The following is a 16,662-nucleotide window of genomic DNA, read 5'->3' on the forward strand; positions in this document are numbered from 1 at the left end:
GGGGTTGAGGCCAGGGCTCTGTGCAGGCCAATCAAGTTCTTCCACACCGACAAACCATTTCTGTATGGACTCCGCTTTGTGCACGAGGGTCATTGTCATGCTGAAACAGGAAAGGTTCTTCCCCAAACTGTTGTCACAAATTTGGAAACAAAGAAATCGTCTAGAATGTCATTGTATGCTGTAGCATTAAGATCTCCCTCCACTGGAACTAAGGGGCCCGAACCAAGAAAAACAGCCCCAGACCATTATTCCCCCTCCACCAAACTTTACAGTTGGCACTATGCATTTGGGCAGGTAGCGTTCTCCTGGCATCCGCCAAACCCAGATTCATCCATCGGACTAGCACATGTTGAAGCTTGATTTATCACTTCAGAGAATGCTTTTCCACTGCTCCAATGGCAGAGAGATTTACACCACTCCAACCAACGCTTGACAATGTGCGTGGTGATCTTAGGCTTGTGTGCGGTTGCTTGCTCATGAAAATCCATTTCATGAAGCTCCTGACGAACAGTTATTGTGCTGCCGTTGCTTCCAGGGGCAGTTTGGAACTCAGTAGTGAGTGTTGTAACCGAGATTTTTACACGCTAGGCGCTTTGTGGGTTCCGTTCTGTGAACTTGTGTGGCCTACCACTTCGCGGCTGAGCCGTTGCTGCTCTTAGACGTTTCCACTTCACAATAACAGCTGACCGGGGAAGCTCTAGCAGGGCAGAAATTTGACAAACAGACAAACAGACGTGTTGGAAAGGTGGTTCCTATGACAGTACCAAGGTTGAAAGTCGCTGAGCTCTTTTTTATTTATTTTATTTAACTCGGTAAGTCAGTTAATAAGAACAAATTCTTATTTACAATGGCGGCCTACCCTGCCAAACCCTAACCCAGACAACGCTGGGCCAATTGTGCTCCACCCTATGGGACTCTCAATCACGGACGGTTATGATACAGCCTGGAATCGAACCAGGGTCTGTAGTGACACCTCTAGCACTGAGATGCAGTGCCTTAGACTACTGCATCCGCTAGGGAGCCTCTTCAGTAAGACCATTCTATTGCCAATGTTTGTCTATGGAGATTGCGTGGCTGTGTGCTCGATTTTATACACCTGTCAGCAACATGTGGCTGAAATAGCCGAATCCACTCATTTGAAGGAGTGTCCACATACTTTTATGAATATAGTGTAGCTAGTATTTAGCCAAAGCTAGCAGTCTAATAACAGCAGTACCTACTACATGTTCAAGATGGCTCTAGCTCAGTGCTAATGCTAAGGGCTAGCTCTGGCTGGGAACCCAGTACCGCTAAGGGCTAGCTCTGGCTGGGAACCCAGTACCGCTAATGGCTAGCTCTTGCTGGGAACCCAGTACCGCTAACGGTTAGCTCTGGCTGGGAACCCAGTACCGCTAATGGCTAATTCTGGCTGGGAACCCAGTACCGCTAAGGGCTAGCTCTGGCTGGGAACCCAGTACCGCTAAGGGCTAGCTCTGGCTGGGAACCCAGTACCGCTAACGGTTAGCTCTGGCTGGGAACCCAGTACCGCTAATGGCTAATTCTGGCTGGGAACCCAGCACCACTAAGGGCTAGCTCTGGCTGGGAACCCAGCGGAAGCGGTACCCACCCTGGGTCGTCCTGGAGGTGAAGGCGTGTCCGTGAGGGAAGGTCTGAGTCCTGATCGTACAGTGTTCCCTAATTGAAGTCCTGAATGACGAGTCACTACTGCTCTCTCCTGCCTCGGTGTCCTCCATGCTCACCACAGCGCCACCTGTGTTCCTGGATGTCTGCAGTCCAGAGAACGCTCCGAACATCAGTATTCTCTCTGGGTCATTATCCTGGGTAAGAGGTGGTTGAACGGTGCTGTGGTGCAGGACGGTGTTGCAGCGCTCGCTGACATCCCGTAGGATGTCTTCCACACACCCAGGGGGTGATGTGTCGTCACAAGTGTCTTCCAGACGCTGCCTCTTACACGGGAGTGTTGACATGGGGGGTTCGTCACAGGGGGATGTTGAGGGTTGTCGAATACATGATGGTTCCCTCACCATCATCAGCTTCTGAGAGAGAGAGAGAGAGAGAGAGAGAGAGAGAGAGAGAGAGACGGAGAGAGACAGAGAGACAGAGAGACGGAGAGAGAGAGAAAGAGAGAGAGATTTGGTTGCAACCAGGTACTATAGTTTTATGTAGTTGAGTGATTATCTGATGTGTTTATTTATGTGAATGTGTGTGCGCGCACATGTGTGTGTGTTTCCAGTCTCCTGACTTACATCCAGGACAGAGGCTAGGTGTTTAGCTCTGGTGGCTAGTTCTCTGAGGTGGACATTGCGTTGCAGCAGAGCGTTAATCTCCTCCTGCCTCCTGCTCAACGTCAGGTGAAGCTGGGGAAAGACAAGAGGACAGAATCTGTAACTGAAGCGATGAAAGAGTTTTACGTACATTAAATTTGGCAACAGGGAGTTTGACAGCGAAGAAGAACTTTGCAGAAATTAAAAGGTAATGTCTACTCGCTGTTGACTACTAAGAGCAGCAAAGAGGAAACTATTTTTCAGTTGAACATCTGTTGTGTATACATGACAGCACACCCAGTGAGTCTACATCGCGACACATGACAATCAACCGCAGATTCAGATAAACTTCTTCCTGCACGCCTTGTCACACAAGGGCTGCCTGCCTGCCTGCCTGCCTGCCTGTCTGTCTGTCTGTCTGTCTGTCTGTCTGTCTGTCTGTCTGTCTGTCTGTGTCTGTCTGTCTGTCTGTCTGTCTGTCTGTCTGTCTGTCTGTCTCTATGTCTGTCTCTATGTCTGTCTCTATGTCTGTACCTGGCTGTTGGTCTCCAGTGTGTGTCCCAGGACCCTGGTGTGGTGTTGCGCAATGCCCCTCCAGAGTATCCCATCCTGGGCCTGATGCTGGCCGAGGCCTGGGTCTGAGGAAGGGTAGCCCTGCTGGTCCTTGTCCTCTGGACAGGGCTCCCGCTGGGGGGTGAGAGGAGGGATGATACACCCTTGGAAGGCCACCAGATCGGCTGGAGACAGACTGCGCTCCAATGTGGCTGGAGAGTCTACATGGGAGAATGGGAGAGGGGATTAATATAATACATGGGAGAGGGGATTAATATAATACATGGGAGGGGGTTAATATAACACAAGGGAGAGGGGATTAATCTAATACATGGGAGAATGGGAGAGGGGATTAATCTAATACATGGAAGAATGGGAGAGGGGATTAATCTAATACATGGGAGAGGGGATTAATCTAATACATGGGAGAGGGGATTAATCTAATACATGGGAGAGGGGATTAGTCTAATACATGGGAGAGGGGATTAATATAACACAAGGGAGAGGGGATTAATATAATACATGGGAGAGGGGATTAATATAATACATGGGAGAATGGGAGAGGGGATTAATCTAATACATGGGAGAGGGGATTAGTCTAATACATGGGAGAGGGGATTAATATAATACATGGGAGAGGGGATTAATATAATACATGGGAGAGGGGATTAATCTAATACATGGGAGAGGGGATTAATATAATACATGGGAGAATGGGAGAGGGGATTAATCTAATACATGGGAGAGGGGATTAGTCTAATACATGGGAGAGGGGATTAATATAATACATGGGAGAGGGGATTAATATAATACATGGGAGAGGGGATTAATATAATACATGGGAGAGGGGATTAATATAATACATGGGAGAGGGGATTAATATAATACATGGGAGAGGGGATTAATGTAATACATGGGAGAGGGGATTAATGTAATACATGGGAGAGGGGATTAATCTAATACATGGGAGAGGGGATTAATGTAATACATGGGAGAATGGGAGAGGGGATTAATGTAATATAATACATGGGAGAGGGGATTAATATAATACATGGGAGAGGGGATTAATATAATACATGGGAGAGGGGATTAATATAATACATGGGAGAGGGGATTAATGTAATACATGGGAGAGGGGATTAATGTAATACATGGGAGAATGGGAGAGGGGATTAATCTAATACATGGGAGAGGGGATTAATGTAATACATGGGAGAATGGGAGAGGTGATTAATCTAATACATGGGAGAGGGGATTAATGTAATACATGGGAGAATGGGAGAGGGGATTAATGTAATACATGGGAGAGGGGATTAATGTAATACATGGGAGAATGGGAGAGGGGATTAATCTAATACATGGGAGAGGGGATTCATGTAATACATGGGAGAATGGGAGAGGGGATTAATCTAATACATGGGAGAGGGGATTAATCTACAACATGGGAGAATGGGAGAGGGGATTAATCTAATACATGGGAGAGGGGATTATTCTAATACATGGGAGAATGGGAGAGGGGATTAATGTAATACATGGGAGAATGGGAGAGGGGATTAATCTAATACATGGGAGAATGGGAGAGGGGATTAATCTAATACATGGGAGAATGGGAGAGGGGATTAATCTAATACATGGGAGAGGGGATTATTCTAATACATGGGAGAATGGGAGAGGGGATTAATGTAATACATGGGAGAATGGGAGAAGGGATTAATCTAATACATGGGAGAAGGGATTCATGTAATACATGGGAGAATGGGAGAGGGGATTAATCTAATACATGGGAGAATGGGAGAGGGGATTAATATAATACATGGGAGAGGGGATTAATGTAATACATGGGAGAGGGGATTAATATAATACATGGGAGAGGGGATTAATCTAATACATGGGAGAATGGGAGAGGTGATTAATCTAATACATGGGAGAGGGGATTAATGTAATACATGGGAGAGGGGATTAATCTAATACATGGTAGAATGGGAGAGGGGATTAATATAACACATGGGAGAGGGGATTAATCTAATACATGGGGGAATGGGAGAGGGGATGAATCTAATACTTCTAATATTTCTGTCTTTATATGCTGTTTTTACAGTACTTTTATAGGCATTTACATTAGACTCTTACAGTTTAACATTCTCTCACTATCATAACAAAATACGCTTTACACAGCCGACACAGCCGACACAGCTGAAGCAAGTACATCATTTTTCTTCAGGAACTGTACTTAAATACATGTATTTATTAATCGAAATAAATCAAAACAACATAGAAGATGACTCTACATTTACCTAAAACAACTTTTGCAATCTATATCCTAACGTCCTCATCAATCGTCAATACAGATCAATAACGATTAGGCTACTTTGTTGTTCCCTCTGAATGATTTGAATCTCGATGTTCTTACCAGCTATAAAGTCCAGGGCATATTCCCCGAAGTCCTGGTCATCTCCGTTGGAATCGTTCACCTGTTGGAATCACAAACACACACACACACACAAAAGCGTAAAGCCTCATTCACACCGAACAGACTGTCATTGCACAGGCTAGATTATAGAGATTGTACAGCATACTCAATATCCACAATCAGGAGCGCGGTTACCTGGAAATCCCAGCGCGGTAAATATACTGCGGTGCATGTCTGTGCGCTCATGTTGCTGTGTGTGGTTCTTTCAAATCAATGTGAGTGTAGGTGTTTAAAAAAAATGTTGTTTGGAGTGTCGGGTAAATGAGATTAGGACTAGTTTCGGTAGGTTGGCAACTTTGGAGTGTTTTTTCTTCTATAAGGCGGGTGGCAAGAGCATAAATACACGGTCTTTTGGCGCTCCGCTGGTAACCTGTCTGTCAAATATTAACCGGTCCGAGCCGTCATATCACCATGGAAACTGTTAATCCTCTAACGTGAAATTTATCGGTGTGTATGTGCATCTTTCTCTCTGTGTGTGCGTGCGTGCGTGTGCATGTGTGTGCGTGCGTGCGCGCGCGCGCGTGTGTGTGTGTGTGTGTGTGTGTGTGTGTGTGTGCGTGCGTGTGTGTGTGTGTGTGTTATTTTACCTGGGAACCCAGGGAGTCGCTCTCTCGCCTCATCACGGACGCGCATTCCTCCAAGTCATCCCATGCTATCGTTGCGAATGCTACAAAAAAAAAAAAAAAAAAAATAGTGAAGACAAAAAAAAATAAAAAGATTTTATTTAACATTATACTCTGAATTTGTATATTATGACAAAACAATGAAATCCACATGCGGTGTAGTCTGAGCAATATGCCCATGGTTCACCTACCCTCTTCAACGATGCAGGGATTCCGGTCCACATACACTGCGACCGGGCTGCTGCTCCTGGGGAGCCTCGGTCTGCCCTGTGGATAAGAGTTTCGCCATGTCTCTAATAACGTTAGATAAGCTTACATACTGACAATGCATAAATATCCATCAAAATGCAGTGGTGTAAAGTACTTGAGTAAAAAAAAAATACTTTTTGCATCTGTACGTTCCTTTAATATCTATAACTTTTACAACTGTTACATTTACTTCACTACATTGCTAAAGAAAATATATATTTTTTGTTTTACTCTGTACACGTTCCCTGACACCCAAAAGTACTAGTTACACTTTTGAATGCTCAGCAGGACAGGAAAATGGAACAATCCTGGTCATCTCTTACTGCCTCTGATCTGGCGGACTCACTAAACAGAGAACATCCCTGGTCATCTCTTACTGCCTCTGATCTGGCGGACTCAGTAAACAGAGAACATCCCTGGTCATCCCTACTGCCTCTGATCTGGAGGACTCATTTAAACAGAGAACAACCCTGGTCATCCCTACTGCCTCTGATCTGGAGGACTCACTAAACAGAGAACATCCCTGGTCATCCCTACTGCCTCTGATCTGGAGGACTCACTAAACAGAGAACATCCCTGGTCATCCCTACTGCCTCTGATCTGGAGGACTCACTAAACAGAGAACATCCCTGGTCATCTCTTACTTCCTCTGATCTGGAGGACTCACTAAACAGAGAACATCCCTGGTCATCTCTTACTTCCTCTGATCTGGAGGACTCACTAAACAGAGAACATCCCTGGTCATCTCTTACTGCCTCTGATCTGGAGGACTCACTAAACAGAGAACATCCCTGGTCATCCCTACTGCCTCTGATCTGGAGGACTCACTAAACAGAGAACATCCCTGTTCATCCCTACTGCCTCTGATCTGGAGGACTCACTAAACAGAGAACATCCCTGGTCATCCCTACTGCCTCTGATCTGGAGGACTCACTAAACAGAGAACATCCCTGGTCATCCCTAATGCCTCTGATCTGGAGGACTCACTAAACAGAGAACATCCCTGGTCATCTCTCTACTGCCTCTGATCTGGAGGACTCACTAAACAGAGAACATCCCTGGTCATCCCTACTGCCTCTGATCTGGAGGACTCAATTAACAGAGAACATCCCTGGTCATCTCTACTGCCTCTGATCTGGAGGACTCACTAAACAGAGAACATCCCTGGTCATCCCTACTGCCTCTGATCTGGAGGACTCACTAAACAGAGAACATCCCTGGTCATCCCTACTGCCTCTGATCTGGAGGACTCACTAAACAGAGAACATCCCTGGTCATCTCTACTGCCTCTGATCTGGAGGACTCACTAAACAGAGAACATCCCTGGTCATCCCTACTGCCTCTGATCTGGAGGACTCACTAAACAGAGAACATCCCTGGTCATCCCTTCTAGCCTCTGATCTGGAGGACTCACTAAACAGAGAGCATCCCTGGTCATCCCTACTGCCTCTGATCTGGAGGACTCACTAAACAGAGAACATCCCTGGTCATCCCTACTGCCTCTGATCTGGAGGACTCACTAAACAGAGAACATCCCTGGTCATCCCTACTGCCTCTGATCTGGAGGACTCACTAAACAGAGAACATCCCTGGAGGACTCAGTAAACACTCAGTAAACACAAATGATTTGTTTGTAAAATGATGTGTACCGCTGGCTATCCGTCAATTTAAAGAACAACAAGAACATTATGCCGTCTGGTTCATAAGGAATTTGAAATTATTTATACTTTTACTTTTGATACTATTATATTCTAGTAATTACATTGAGGCTACAGTTGATACTTAAGTAGGATTATATTCTAGTAATTACATTGAGGCTACAGTTGATACTTAAGTAGGATTATATTCTAGTAATTACATTGAGGCTACAGTTGATACTTAAGTAGGATTATATTCTAGTAATTACATTGAGGCTACAGTTGATACTTAAGTAGGATTATATTCTAGTAATTACATTGAGGCTACAGTTGATACTTAAGTAGGATTATATTCTAGTAATTACATTGAGGCTACAGTTGATACTTAAGTAGGATTATATTCTAGTAATTACATTGAGGCTACAGTTGATACTTAAGTATATGTCAAATCAAATACTTTTAGACGTTTACTCAAGTAGTATTTTACTGGGTCACTTTTACTTGAGTCATTTTCTATTAAAGGTATCTTTACTTTTACTCAAGTATGACCATTGAATACTTTTTCCACCACTGGTAAAATGAGTATAAACTAGCATATGGCCGTGCAGGGTTAATCATCTCTGTACCTTTCTAGCTGCTGTCTGTCTTCTGTCTTGATTCTGATGAGGAGCCACTGTGTTTGGACAGATAGTCCCGAACACTTTTCTTTCTCCATACATTGTCCTTGTGATTCAGTTTCAGATTGACACAGATTTATCTCTGTAGTAGCCCAGAATTAGTCCGTGACTCACCAGACCAAGATTATACACTGAACCAAACTGCAGTTGTTGTCACTCACGTAAAAATAAAAAAAGAATCAGTCCAAGACCCACTGAGATTCTAGCTGAGGTAGATCTTTATAGGCCGTATTCTCCCGGTTTATACCATTCCATGCCGCCGTTTAAAATCTGTGGTCCAATCAAACCAGTTCATGGTCTCTAAGGGACACGCGGCTTCCCCCGGAGATTTAACAGGTGTAGACCTAACGGTTTTTTAAGGCTCAGAAGGAAAACGTTTCCGCTAGAGGCGGCGCCCGCTTTTACCGCGGGCTCCGAGTGCATCCGACAGCGCAGAGCATGACGCGCGTAGAGCTAAATATCCTGCTTGGAGACCACCGACCAGTGGCCAACAGAGATGCCTTCAACAAGAGACTCACTTCTTAGAGTCTTTCCCATCTCCAGATTCACACATGTTTAGCTGATGGTTCGCCATGATCCAACAAATCAGAGACGTGAGTTTATTTTGGTAGGCCTATATAAAAATGTGATTTAGACTAACCGGCTTTTTTTTCCGAGCAAAAATCATTCCTGATCTTGAAAGATGTACACGATGTAGGCTAGTAGGAAAACTATAGGCATAGTCTGTAGGTAGAAATGCTTATTATCTTCAGATATGCCGTAGCCTAGTAAACATCAACGTGACAGGCGGAAATAAAATACGAAAAGGAATAATTAATTATGTCAGTGTATCTCAACAAACAATACGAACAATCTTATTTATAAGTCAACACTCTTTTGGTAAGCCAACAAGAGAACCTAACTGTAACCTGCATGACCCGTGAAATTGAAGGTCCCTGTGTTTGGTGTCGACTTTCCCTGGCGTACCGGACAAGCCCGAAACGAGCTCTGGGGGGGATCATGGGCCTGTCATCGATGTCTAGTTTATTTTTTATTTTTTATGTAATAAATCATTTTGACAGTGACGGTCATAAAAAGTCATTCATTCATCCAAACTTATTTTACTTACTTAATTGACTTATTTACTAGAAAGCTAAGTGTTTGTTTCTTGGGCTTCAGGAATGTGACTGGAAAAAGCGCCTCTGGCCTTTCAATACTGATTGAAAGTAAAGGGGATATCGGTTAATAAATGTAGTGGTCAAGGCTCTGACGGCGCCGGTGGAATGGGTAGAGCTTACCCTGGTGTTCAAAAGCGGAATTCACATCGAGAGCCTAATGATTCTATAGTATGAGTTTTAGTTTAGAAAAACAATCTCTCCGCAAAAGAGACAGTTACAGGGATGGTAAACAGAGCTTGATTGACGTAGCAACATCAGAAAAACTGTCCAGAAGAGAGCGGTGCTTCAAATACTGCAATTCTGTAGCCTAACATCTTTAATTGAGCCTATCAATCTCCTTAATTGCCGGCCTCAACACTTTATGGAAAGACGTTAACGGTATAGGAAGCTCCGGGGACAAGTCGTCTGGACACTGGACAGTCAATACATTGGCAGATGCAAACAGATTATCATATTTAGCGGACAACAGTTATTGAGGGCTTGTACAACAACAACAACAACAAAAACGTTTATACTGGTGAGTCGGCGTTTGAGTTGTGCGGTTGCAATATCAGCAGTCGTTTATCTCTGGTATATCTTTGCATCATTCGAGTTTATGGGCAGCTACTGGCTGCAGTGAAAACATTGGCACACAACAAAATACAAGGCGACGCAGTCGTATACTGCAGCTCTAGGCCACCGTAGAACAGAAGAGAGCGAGACAAGCACACACAGAGAGAGAGAGACTGTTTTCTAAGACAGGAAAAAAATGATTCATTAGCTAAAGCTAAGCTATAGGCTACATGCCTTGGTATCATCTATTCGATTTGCAGACAATTCTATTGAAATGACGTGGAATACCATGTTGATTCAACCAATGTGTGCCCAGAGGATCATATTTCTGGTTAAAAAAAATGTGGCTTGCTCATGATAGACTTTATTAAATATCACTTGGGGTAGCAGCAGATTGTCCCGACTGAGATGATATGACCGTTGTTCCAACAATCTTCTTGGAATAGATTCCCCTCACACCACTCTCTCAACAGATATAAAAGCTAAATAACACCTCTCTTGGTTTTTATACAGTTTATTTTCAAAAACGGAGTGAACAAATCAGAAAACATATCCAGTACAATTATCAAGTAATAATTTAATACGTTTTTTTTAATTTTTTTATCACATTTGTTGAAATGCGATGTCACATCATTGTTCATTGCATACCAACAAAGGCTCGTGTAACATTGGCCAACAGAACAGCCAGGATCAGTACAATCTCAGGACAGTTGGAGAAACAGCTACAGTGGGTTTCTCACTCAAAATGCAATCTTACAGTACAATGACTTCAATTAAGTTACAGAACATGGTAACACGTATAAATAAAGACCAAAACATCCTCTACATACAGTACAGTATAGTAAACAGTACTCTTGATGACAATACAATGCTGTCCACTGGTATTGTTCACAGTTTATAGGCACAATCTGATAACTGTCATTTCCAGAAATTAAATAATTGAGAGAAAAAAAAACTCAGTGACAGTTAGATTGTCAACCACCAACCCCACAAGTGCAGGGGGTAGCAGCACTTTGGACTGGAAATTATAGGTTTGGTCTTTCATTTCTTGAGGTACACGCGGGTTGTTTTCAGTCACATACATCAACAACAACAGTGCATTCAACTAACATAGGTTGAAACATGCCAACAGTCATCGTGTTGTCACAGAGTTATCATGGCCTGATGCAGTGCATCCTTGTTGAGTGACACCAACAGTCTTAGGTTGTCTAAACACTCTTGGGAGAGAGCATGAGTCTGGTCTCCCTCTCTACACTCATGGGTCAGAGGAGCATGAGTCTGGTCTCCCTCTCTACACTCCTGGGTCAGAGGAGCATGAGTCTGGTCTCCCTCTCTACACTCCTGGGTCAGAGGAGCATGAGTCTGGTCTCCCTCTCTACACTCATGGGTCAGAGGAGCATGAGTCTGGTCTCCCTCTCTACAATCCTGGGCCAGAGGAGCATGAGTCTGGTCTCCCTCAACCAGGGTAGACGTGTTCCCAGATGGAGAAGGGTCATCCATTGACTGGGTGGAGTCATTCACAGATAGGAGGTGACCAACAACTAAAAGAGAGGAGTCATTGTCAATACAGGTGTGATTAATAGTCTCAGATAAGGTTGGGTGGGAATGGTCATTCTCTGAGTGGGCAGGATCACTCAGAGAATGGTCCTCTTGCGAGGAGGCGTGGCCATTTGTGAGCTCGGCTGTCAGGGATTGGTCCATTGGCTCTTCCTCAGGGCCCTCAGGGTTGATCCTCAGCAGCTGATTGGCTGGCTCCTCTAGGCCTTGGCTGGTTCTCAGCAGTTGATTGGCCAGAGCCAGAGCACAGCGGGCGGTCAGGGAAGGTGTGTACTTATTGAAGGCGTAGTCGGCCAGAGTGAGCTCACACACCCTAAGAGCCAATCTGCTGACCCTCTTTCTCCTCTTCTCTTCCTCATCCTTATCCTCAGGCAGCCTATGGCTAACGTTGCTGACTCCGTCCCCGCACGTATGCCGGCCAGCCAGGCTGTGATTGGTGTAGAAGTCCAGGAAGAAGGCTATGGTTGGTGCAGCCAGGCGGAAGTTGAGGCGGAGCAGGATGAGACATTCCAGGTTACACAGCTGTTCTCTGGAGAACGCATCACAACACAGAGACAGGAGCTGGCTGATCCGAGGAGAAAACACCTCCACCTGAATAAAACAGAACATATTGAAAAGGAGGAGAGAGAGGGAGAGAGAGGGAGAGAGAGAGAGAGAGAGAGAGAGATAGAGAGAGAATGAGAGAGAGAGAGGGAGAGAGATAGAGAGAGAGAGAGAGAGATAGAGAGAGAATGAGAGAGAGATAGAGAGAGAGAGGGTGAGAGAGAGAGAGAGAGAGAGAGAGAGAGAGAGAGAGAGAGAACAAGTTACACACACCATGACAGGAAGGGTTTATTTCCAAAACACTATATCCATCAAATCTTCACATGTGTGTTGGTTCACCAGAAAATATTGTTTATGGATACCCGTGCTCTCACGGGGAACGTGCACAAGCACTACAATAAACAATCCCACACAAAGACATGGGGAGGGGGAACAGAGGGTTAAATACACAACAAGTAATTGAGGGAGTTGAAACCTGTTGTGAGGAAAAAACAAGACAAAACACATGGAAAATGAAAAATGGATCGATGATGGCTAGAAGACCGGCGACGAAGACCACCGAGTGCCGACCGAACAAAGTAGGGGACCTGACTTCGGCGGAAGTCGTGACAACAGAGCTCATATCATTGTATTGACTCCTAAAAAAAACTTAAAAAGTATAAAGATTGATGTCACAAATGTATAATAAAGTTTTGCAAAAATAACTAAAACATGATCACCATCAAGTGATTTCAAACAAATACCTGGACATGCCTGTCATTGAACAACCCCCATGTCATGATTAGATAGTAAAAATAAAACACATCATTCTCTCTGATAAGTTTTTTTTTTAAACAACAAAAGCTAATTTACCCTAATTTCTGAAAACGGGCTACATACCACTTTTGGAAATAAACTTTCCATTAAACAGAGTATTCCCTAAAACATTAATTCATCTTACTCTCAGAGCGTCAAAATTAAATTGACTGACTCCCTCCCTGAATAGTCAACATATCTATCACCTGTTTACAGGCGAGCAGCAGGGCGGTGACCCCCAGTAGCTGGAAGCAGTCAGCAGCCACGGGGGTGGAAACCAAGAAGCGATCCATGATGTTGACCGCCAGGCTGTAACACTCAAAGGACAGACGCAGGTATCTGTGTACGGGGATGAGCCAGCTGACGAGCTTACACCGTGACTCGGCTGTCACCTGGAAAACACACGCATACACAACTCTGTTAGACAATCACTAATTGGCAGATGATAAAACACACCTACATTGTACTTGGTGGCAAGAACAATCCTGTATTTAAATATTACAGTACATCTACTGTAATATTAAATACGGTATCAAATAAAGAACTGTGCAATGACACACAGTACGTTACCGTAAAATTGACTGTATTATACTGTAAAATAGTAAATGCTACAGTAATCGGAATGAATGGATGAAAGAATAAAGGAAATTCATTGAGGGGAGGGGTTAGTATTTTACAGTATTTTACTGTAAATACAAGAGATTGGTGCAAGCAGGTTGGCTTCTAGGCGTTTACACATTACAGCATAAACACAGAGACTTCCAGACTGACAGCGACCATGGGGCAAAACAGACCAAAAGCACAAAGCAAAATGCTCAACAATTTAATGTTTAAAAACTAGCTGACACTCCATTCTGTCCCCTATACCAATTGATGGGGCACTATAACCACATATGAGATAAATTGGTAGAGCATTTTCACTCACTGGTGCAACAAATATAGCCTCTTGCAAGGCAGGTCTCAAAATATGTTAACGAGCCAGAAACAACAATACCATGCGCCCGCTAGTGGTCAAAAGGGTTTTGGCTCTCCAAAAATATGGTACTGTACCGTATTCTGTGGGGTGAAATTACAGTACCATTCGAAATACATACATTTTCCCACAATGCACCATCATTTACAGTATGCGGCATTAATAAAATGTTCCCTTTTTTTTATTTTACTGTTGATAAACCTCAAATGACCATACAAATGACAGTTTTCCGTTAAAGTGTAGAACTAAACTACTGTAATACATGTCATATATTGAGGTTATAGGGTTAAATTAGAATTGATTAAATATTGGCGGGTCTATTATCAAACCTGGGTTGAGATAAGCCGAAGACAAATGTCCATTTCTCACAAAATAAACAATCAAGTATTTTTCTATTTTTCATGCCACCTTGATTCTGCAGGAGAAGACCTGCGCAGTACATTGTTGTGTATCAGGAACTGCAGGATGAACCTGTTGCTTCCATACCTGCGGTTGTCGAGACAAACAGTTGACTGGATGAAACTGCGGCTCTTTGAGTTTCTGTATGTGATAACCAATCTCGCCGTAGTGTTGATACCAATTAAACAACAGTCTGTTGTTGGAATTCCCTGGTGTCAGCGCGTCTTCAACTGTTACCGGACACCGATTTCTCCGAACCGGCGATGGGGTCCGGGTCGGAGATAGAAAGTCCTCTTCGAAACCAGAGTCGGACAGTTTAGAAATGATGTTTTGCTTTCTGACCCTCTCCGCCCGCGGTCTCCGCTCAGGGGTGCACGAAGTCTCCTCGCTTTGGTCTCCGTGTCGGGATACATTCTCCCTTGATGGAGATTGAGAACCGTTGTTCATTTTCCTCCGTTTGCACATTCTGTTCGAGGTTTCGCCAGTTTGCGTAAATGACACCATTTTGTCCATCTGTGTCAAGCTCTGTAACTAGGCTAAAATGTCACCTATTTTGGAAATCTATCCGATACCTCTCTCCGGTGACTGCATTGATATCGCAGTGTTCACTTGTCATTGGTGGGCTGAGGAGTTCCCTGTAATGACGTGTTTTCGCGGTGTGTCCACGCGCTCAAACACCTCTCCAACTGCGAGCTTTTGTGCGCCTTGTGGGGGGTTGCCATAGGAACGGATGCTGAGTGTGTTTGTTGCCCCCACGAGGGCTGAGCGGCTGTGCGAGTGGCGCGCGAGGCCCGGGTAAATGGACCACCTAAGGGGTCGTCAGGCTCAGACATAGTTGATGCTACGGATTTACTCGGGGTTCTTCAAGGCACCTACTTCAATTTACACATGAATGACTATATGGGCCTAAACTGTATGACATTTTCTTCTCACGTCTTGTCATTTCATGTCCGGCAGGTTTGTCTTAGAAGAACTGTTACAGTTTAAGCAAACCAAGCTCTTCATGGGGAGGGAAATATGCCTTTCTTTAGCATCTAGCTCAGAGATGGGTAATTCTGATGGGGTGGGGACCACAAAAAAATATGAACTCATCAGGAGGGGCCACAGTGGCTGATGGTGTGTTTACCCACATCCTTACCCACATATGCAAATTAGAGCCCCCCCCCCCCCACATTGAGAGGAAAACATTTTAGCAGCCCCTCCCCCCTCTTGACAGTGGAGATAAAAAAAAAACTTTTTTAGTTAATTTCCTGCAATTTTGTAAAAAAAAATTCTCCATGGGGCATAGAGCAGTGGGGGGTAGCGTAGCCTAGTGGTTAGAGCGTTGGACTAGTAACCGAAAGGTTGCAAGTTCAAACCCCCGAGCTGACAAGGTACAAATCTGTTGTTCTGCCCCTGAACAAGGCAGTTAACCCACCGTTCCTAGGCCCTCATTGAAAATAAGAATTTGTTCTCAACTGAAGGTCAAGGTACATTTTATAAAAAAGAGAAGGTTTTGCAATTTTAAAGCAATTTTTGCTACAATTCTACACGTTTTTGCTTTGGACAGAGAGAACATTTATAACACATTTCCAGTTTCACCGTTTTGGCAAAAGGTTGGAGAGAAAGGTTTGCATATTATATCTGATCCATTCTATCATTGGTGCTTAAACATATTGTTCATCAGTGGTGATTAGAGCATATACATCTTGGTGTGGCAAAATTAAAACACGTGGGATGCATGCCAACAAAGCCACTACACAACACAACACTAAACAATACATTCACTTGCACTATAATGGTGACGAACGGTGCCCACAAACTGTTAGGGTCTACATAAAGCTGTTCCAACAGCAGTCCAAACACCTTACCAGTGCTACTGTACACCTGGCTTTCAGTGAAATGTACAACGACAGAATTCAGAACATGGGCCGTTCTTACAATGTTCTCCCTGTACACCAAGACAGAACCGTAGGATAAATAAAGGGGGCATTTAAGCAGACTCTTACGATATTCGATGATAACATTTCTCTAAAACAGGTTATAGGCTACATGTGCACCACCAAGTCAGAACAGTAGGGGAAATTATTAGGGTGAGGCACATGGGCTCCTAACAGCTTACTACACAACATACACTTAGTATTACTTTCTTAGCTACAGTATACAAATCTCCCTGGCATATTACATCATTTATAGAGCAGCATTCAATACATTTTTGGACTCACCTTGTTGTGC

The 16,662-nt window shown here is 44.0% G+C and overlaps 2 protein-coding genes across 2 annotated transcripts; both read right to left on the reverse strand.

Moving 5' to 3' along the window:
- Positions 1-1,568: 1,568 nt before the first annotated feature.
- Positions 1,569-8,514, reverse strand: LOC139411882 (multiciliate differentiation and DNA synthesis associated cell cycle protein). The gene is made up of 7 exons (XM_071158630.1): positions 8,422-8,514; positions 6,101-6,176; positions 5,874-5,953; positions 5,227-5,287; positions 2,799-3,037; positions 2,247-2,357; positions 1,569-2,036 (listed from the first exon to the last, which is right to left on the reverse strand). Exons 1-7 carry the CDS (start codon positions 8,512-8,514, stop codon positions 1,569-1,571), a joined length of 1,128 nt encoding a protein of 375 aa, XP_071014731.1.
- Positions 8,515-11,324: 2,810 nt separating this feature from the next.
- LOC139411822 (cyclin-O) lies at positions 11,325-14,913 on the reverse strand. The gene is made up of 3 exons (XM_071158563.1): positions 14,536-14,913; positions 13,283-13,468; positions 11,325-12,329 (listed from the first exon to the last, which is right to left on the reverse strand). Exons 1-3 carry the CDS (start codon positions 14,911-14,913, stop codon positions 11,325-11,327), a joined length of 1,569 nt encoding a protein of 522 aa, XP_071014664.1.
- Positions 14,914-16,662: the final 1,749 nt, after the last annotated feature.

This window comes from Oncorhynchus clarkii, chromosome 6, assembly GCF_045791955.1.
Source record: "Oncorhynchus clarkii lewisi isolate Uvic-CL-2024 chromosome 6, UVic_Ocla_1.0, whole genome shotgun sequence".
Taxonomy (NCBI): Eukaryota; Metazoa; Chordata; class Actinopteri; order Salmoniformes; family Salmonidae; genus Oncorhynchus; species Oncorhynchus clarkii.

Bases quoted from the DNA above. Each gene is read 5' to 3' on its own strand.
- LOC139411882 (XM_071158630.1), bottom strand. From the start codon at position 8,514: ATGTATGGAGAAAGAAAAGTGTTCGGGACTATCTGTCCAAACACAGTG. The intron at 2,358-2,798 runs GTACAGACATAG...GTCTTTCCCCAG, and splicing joins CACTGGAGACCAACAGCCAG to CTTCACCTGACGTTGAGCAG. The intron at 2,037-2,246 runs GTAAGTCAGGAG...TCTCTCTCTCAG, and splicing joins ACCTAGCCTCTGTCCTGGAT to AAGCTGATGATGGTGAGGGA.
- LOC139411822 (XM_071158563.1), bottom strand. From the start codon at position 14,913: ATGTGCAAACGGAGGAAAATGAACAACGGTTCTCAATCTCCATCAAGG. The intron at 13,469-14,535 runs GTATGGAAGCAA...TGTGTTTTCCAG, and splicing joins GTTTGTCTCGACAACCGCAG to GTGACAGCCGAGTCACGGTG. The intron at 12,330-13,282 runs GTGATAGATATG...TGTTTTATTCAG, and splicing joins TGCTGCTCGCCTGTAAACAG to GTGGAGGTGTTTTCTCCTCG.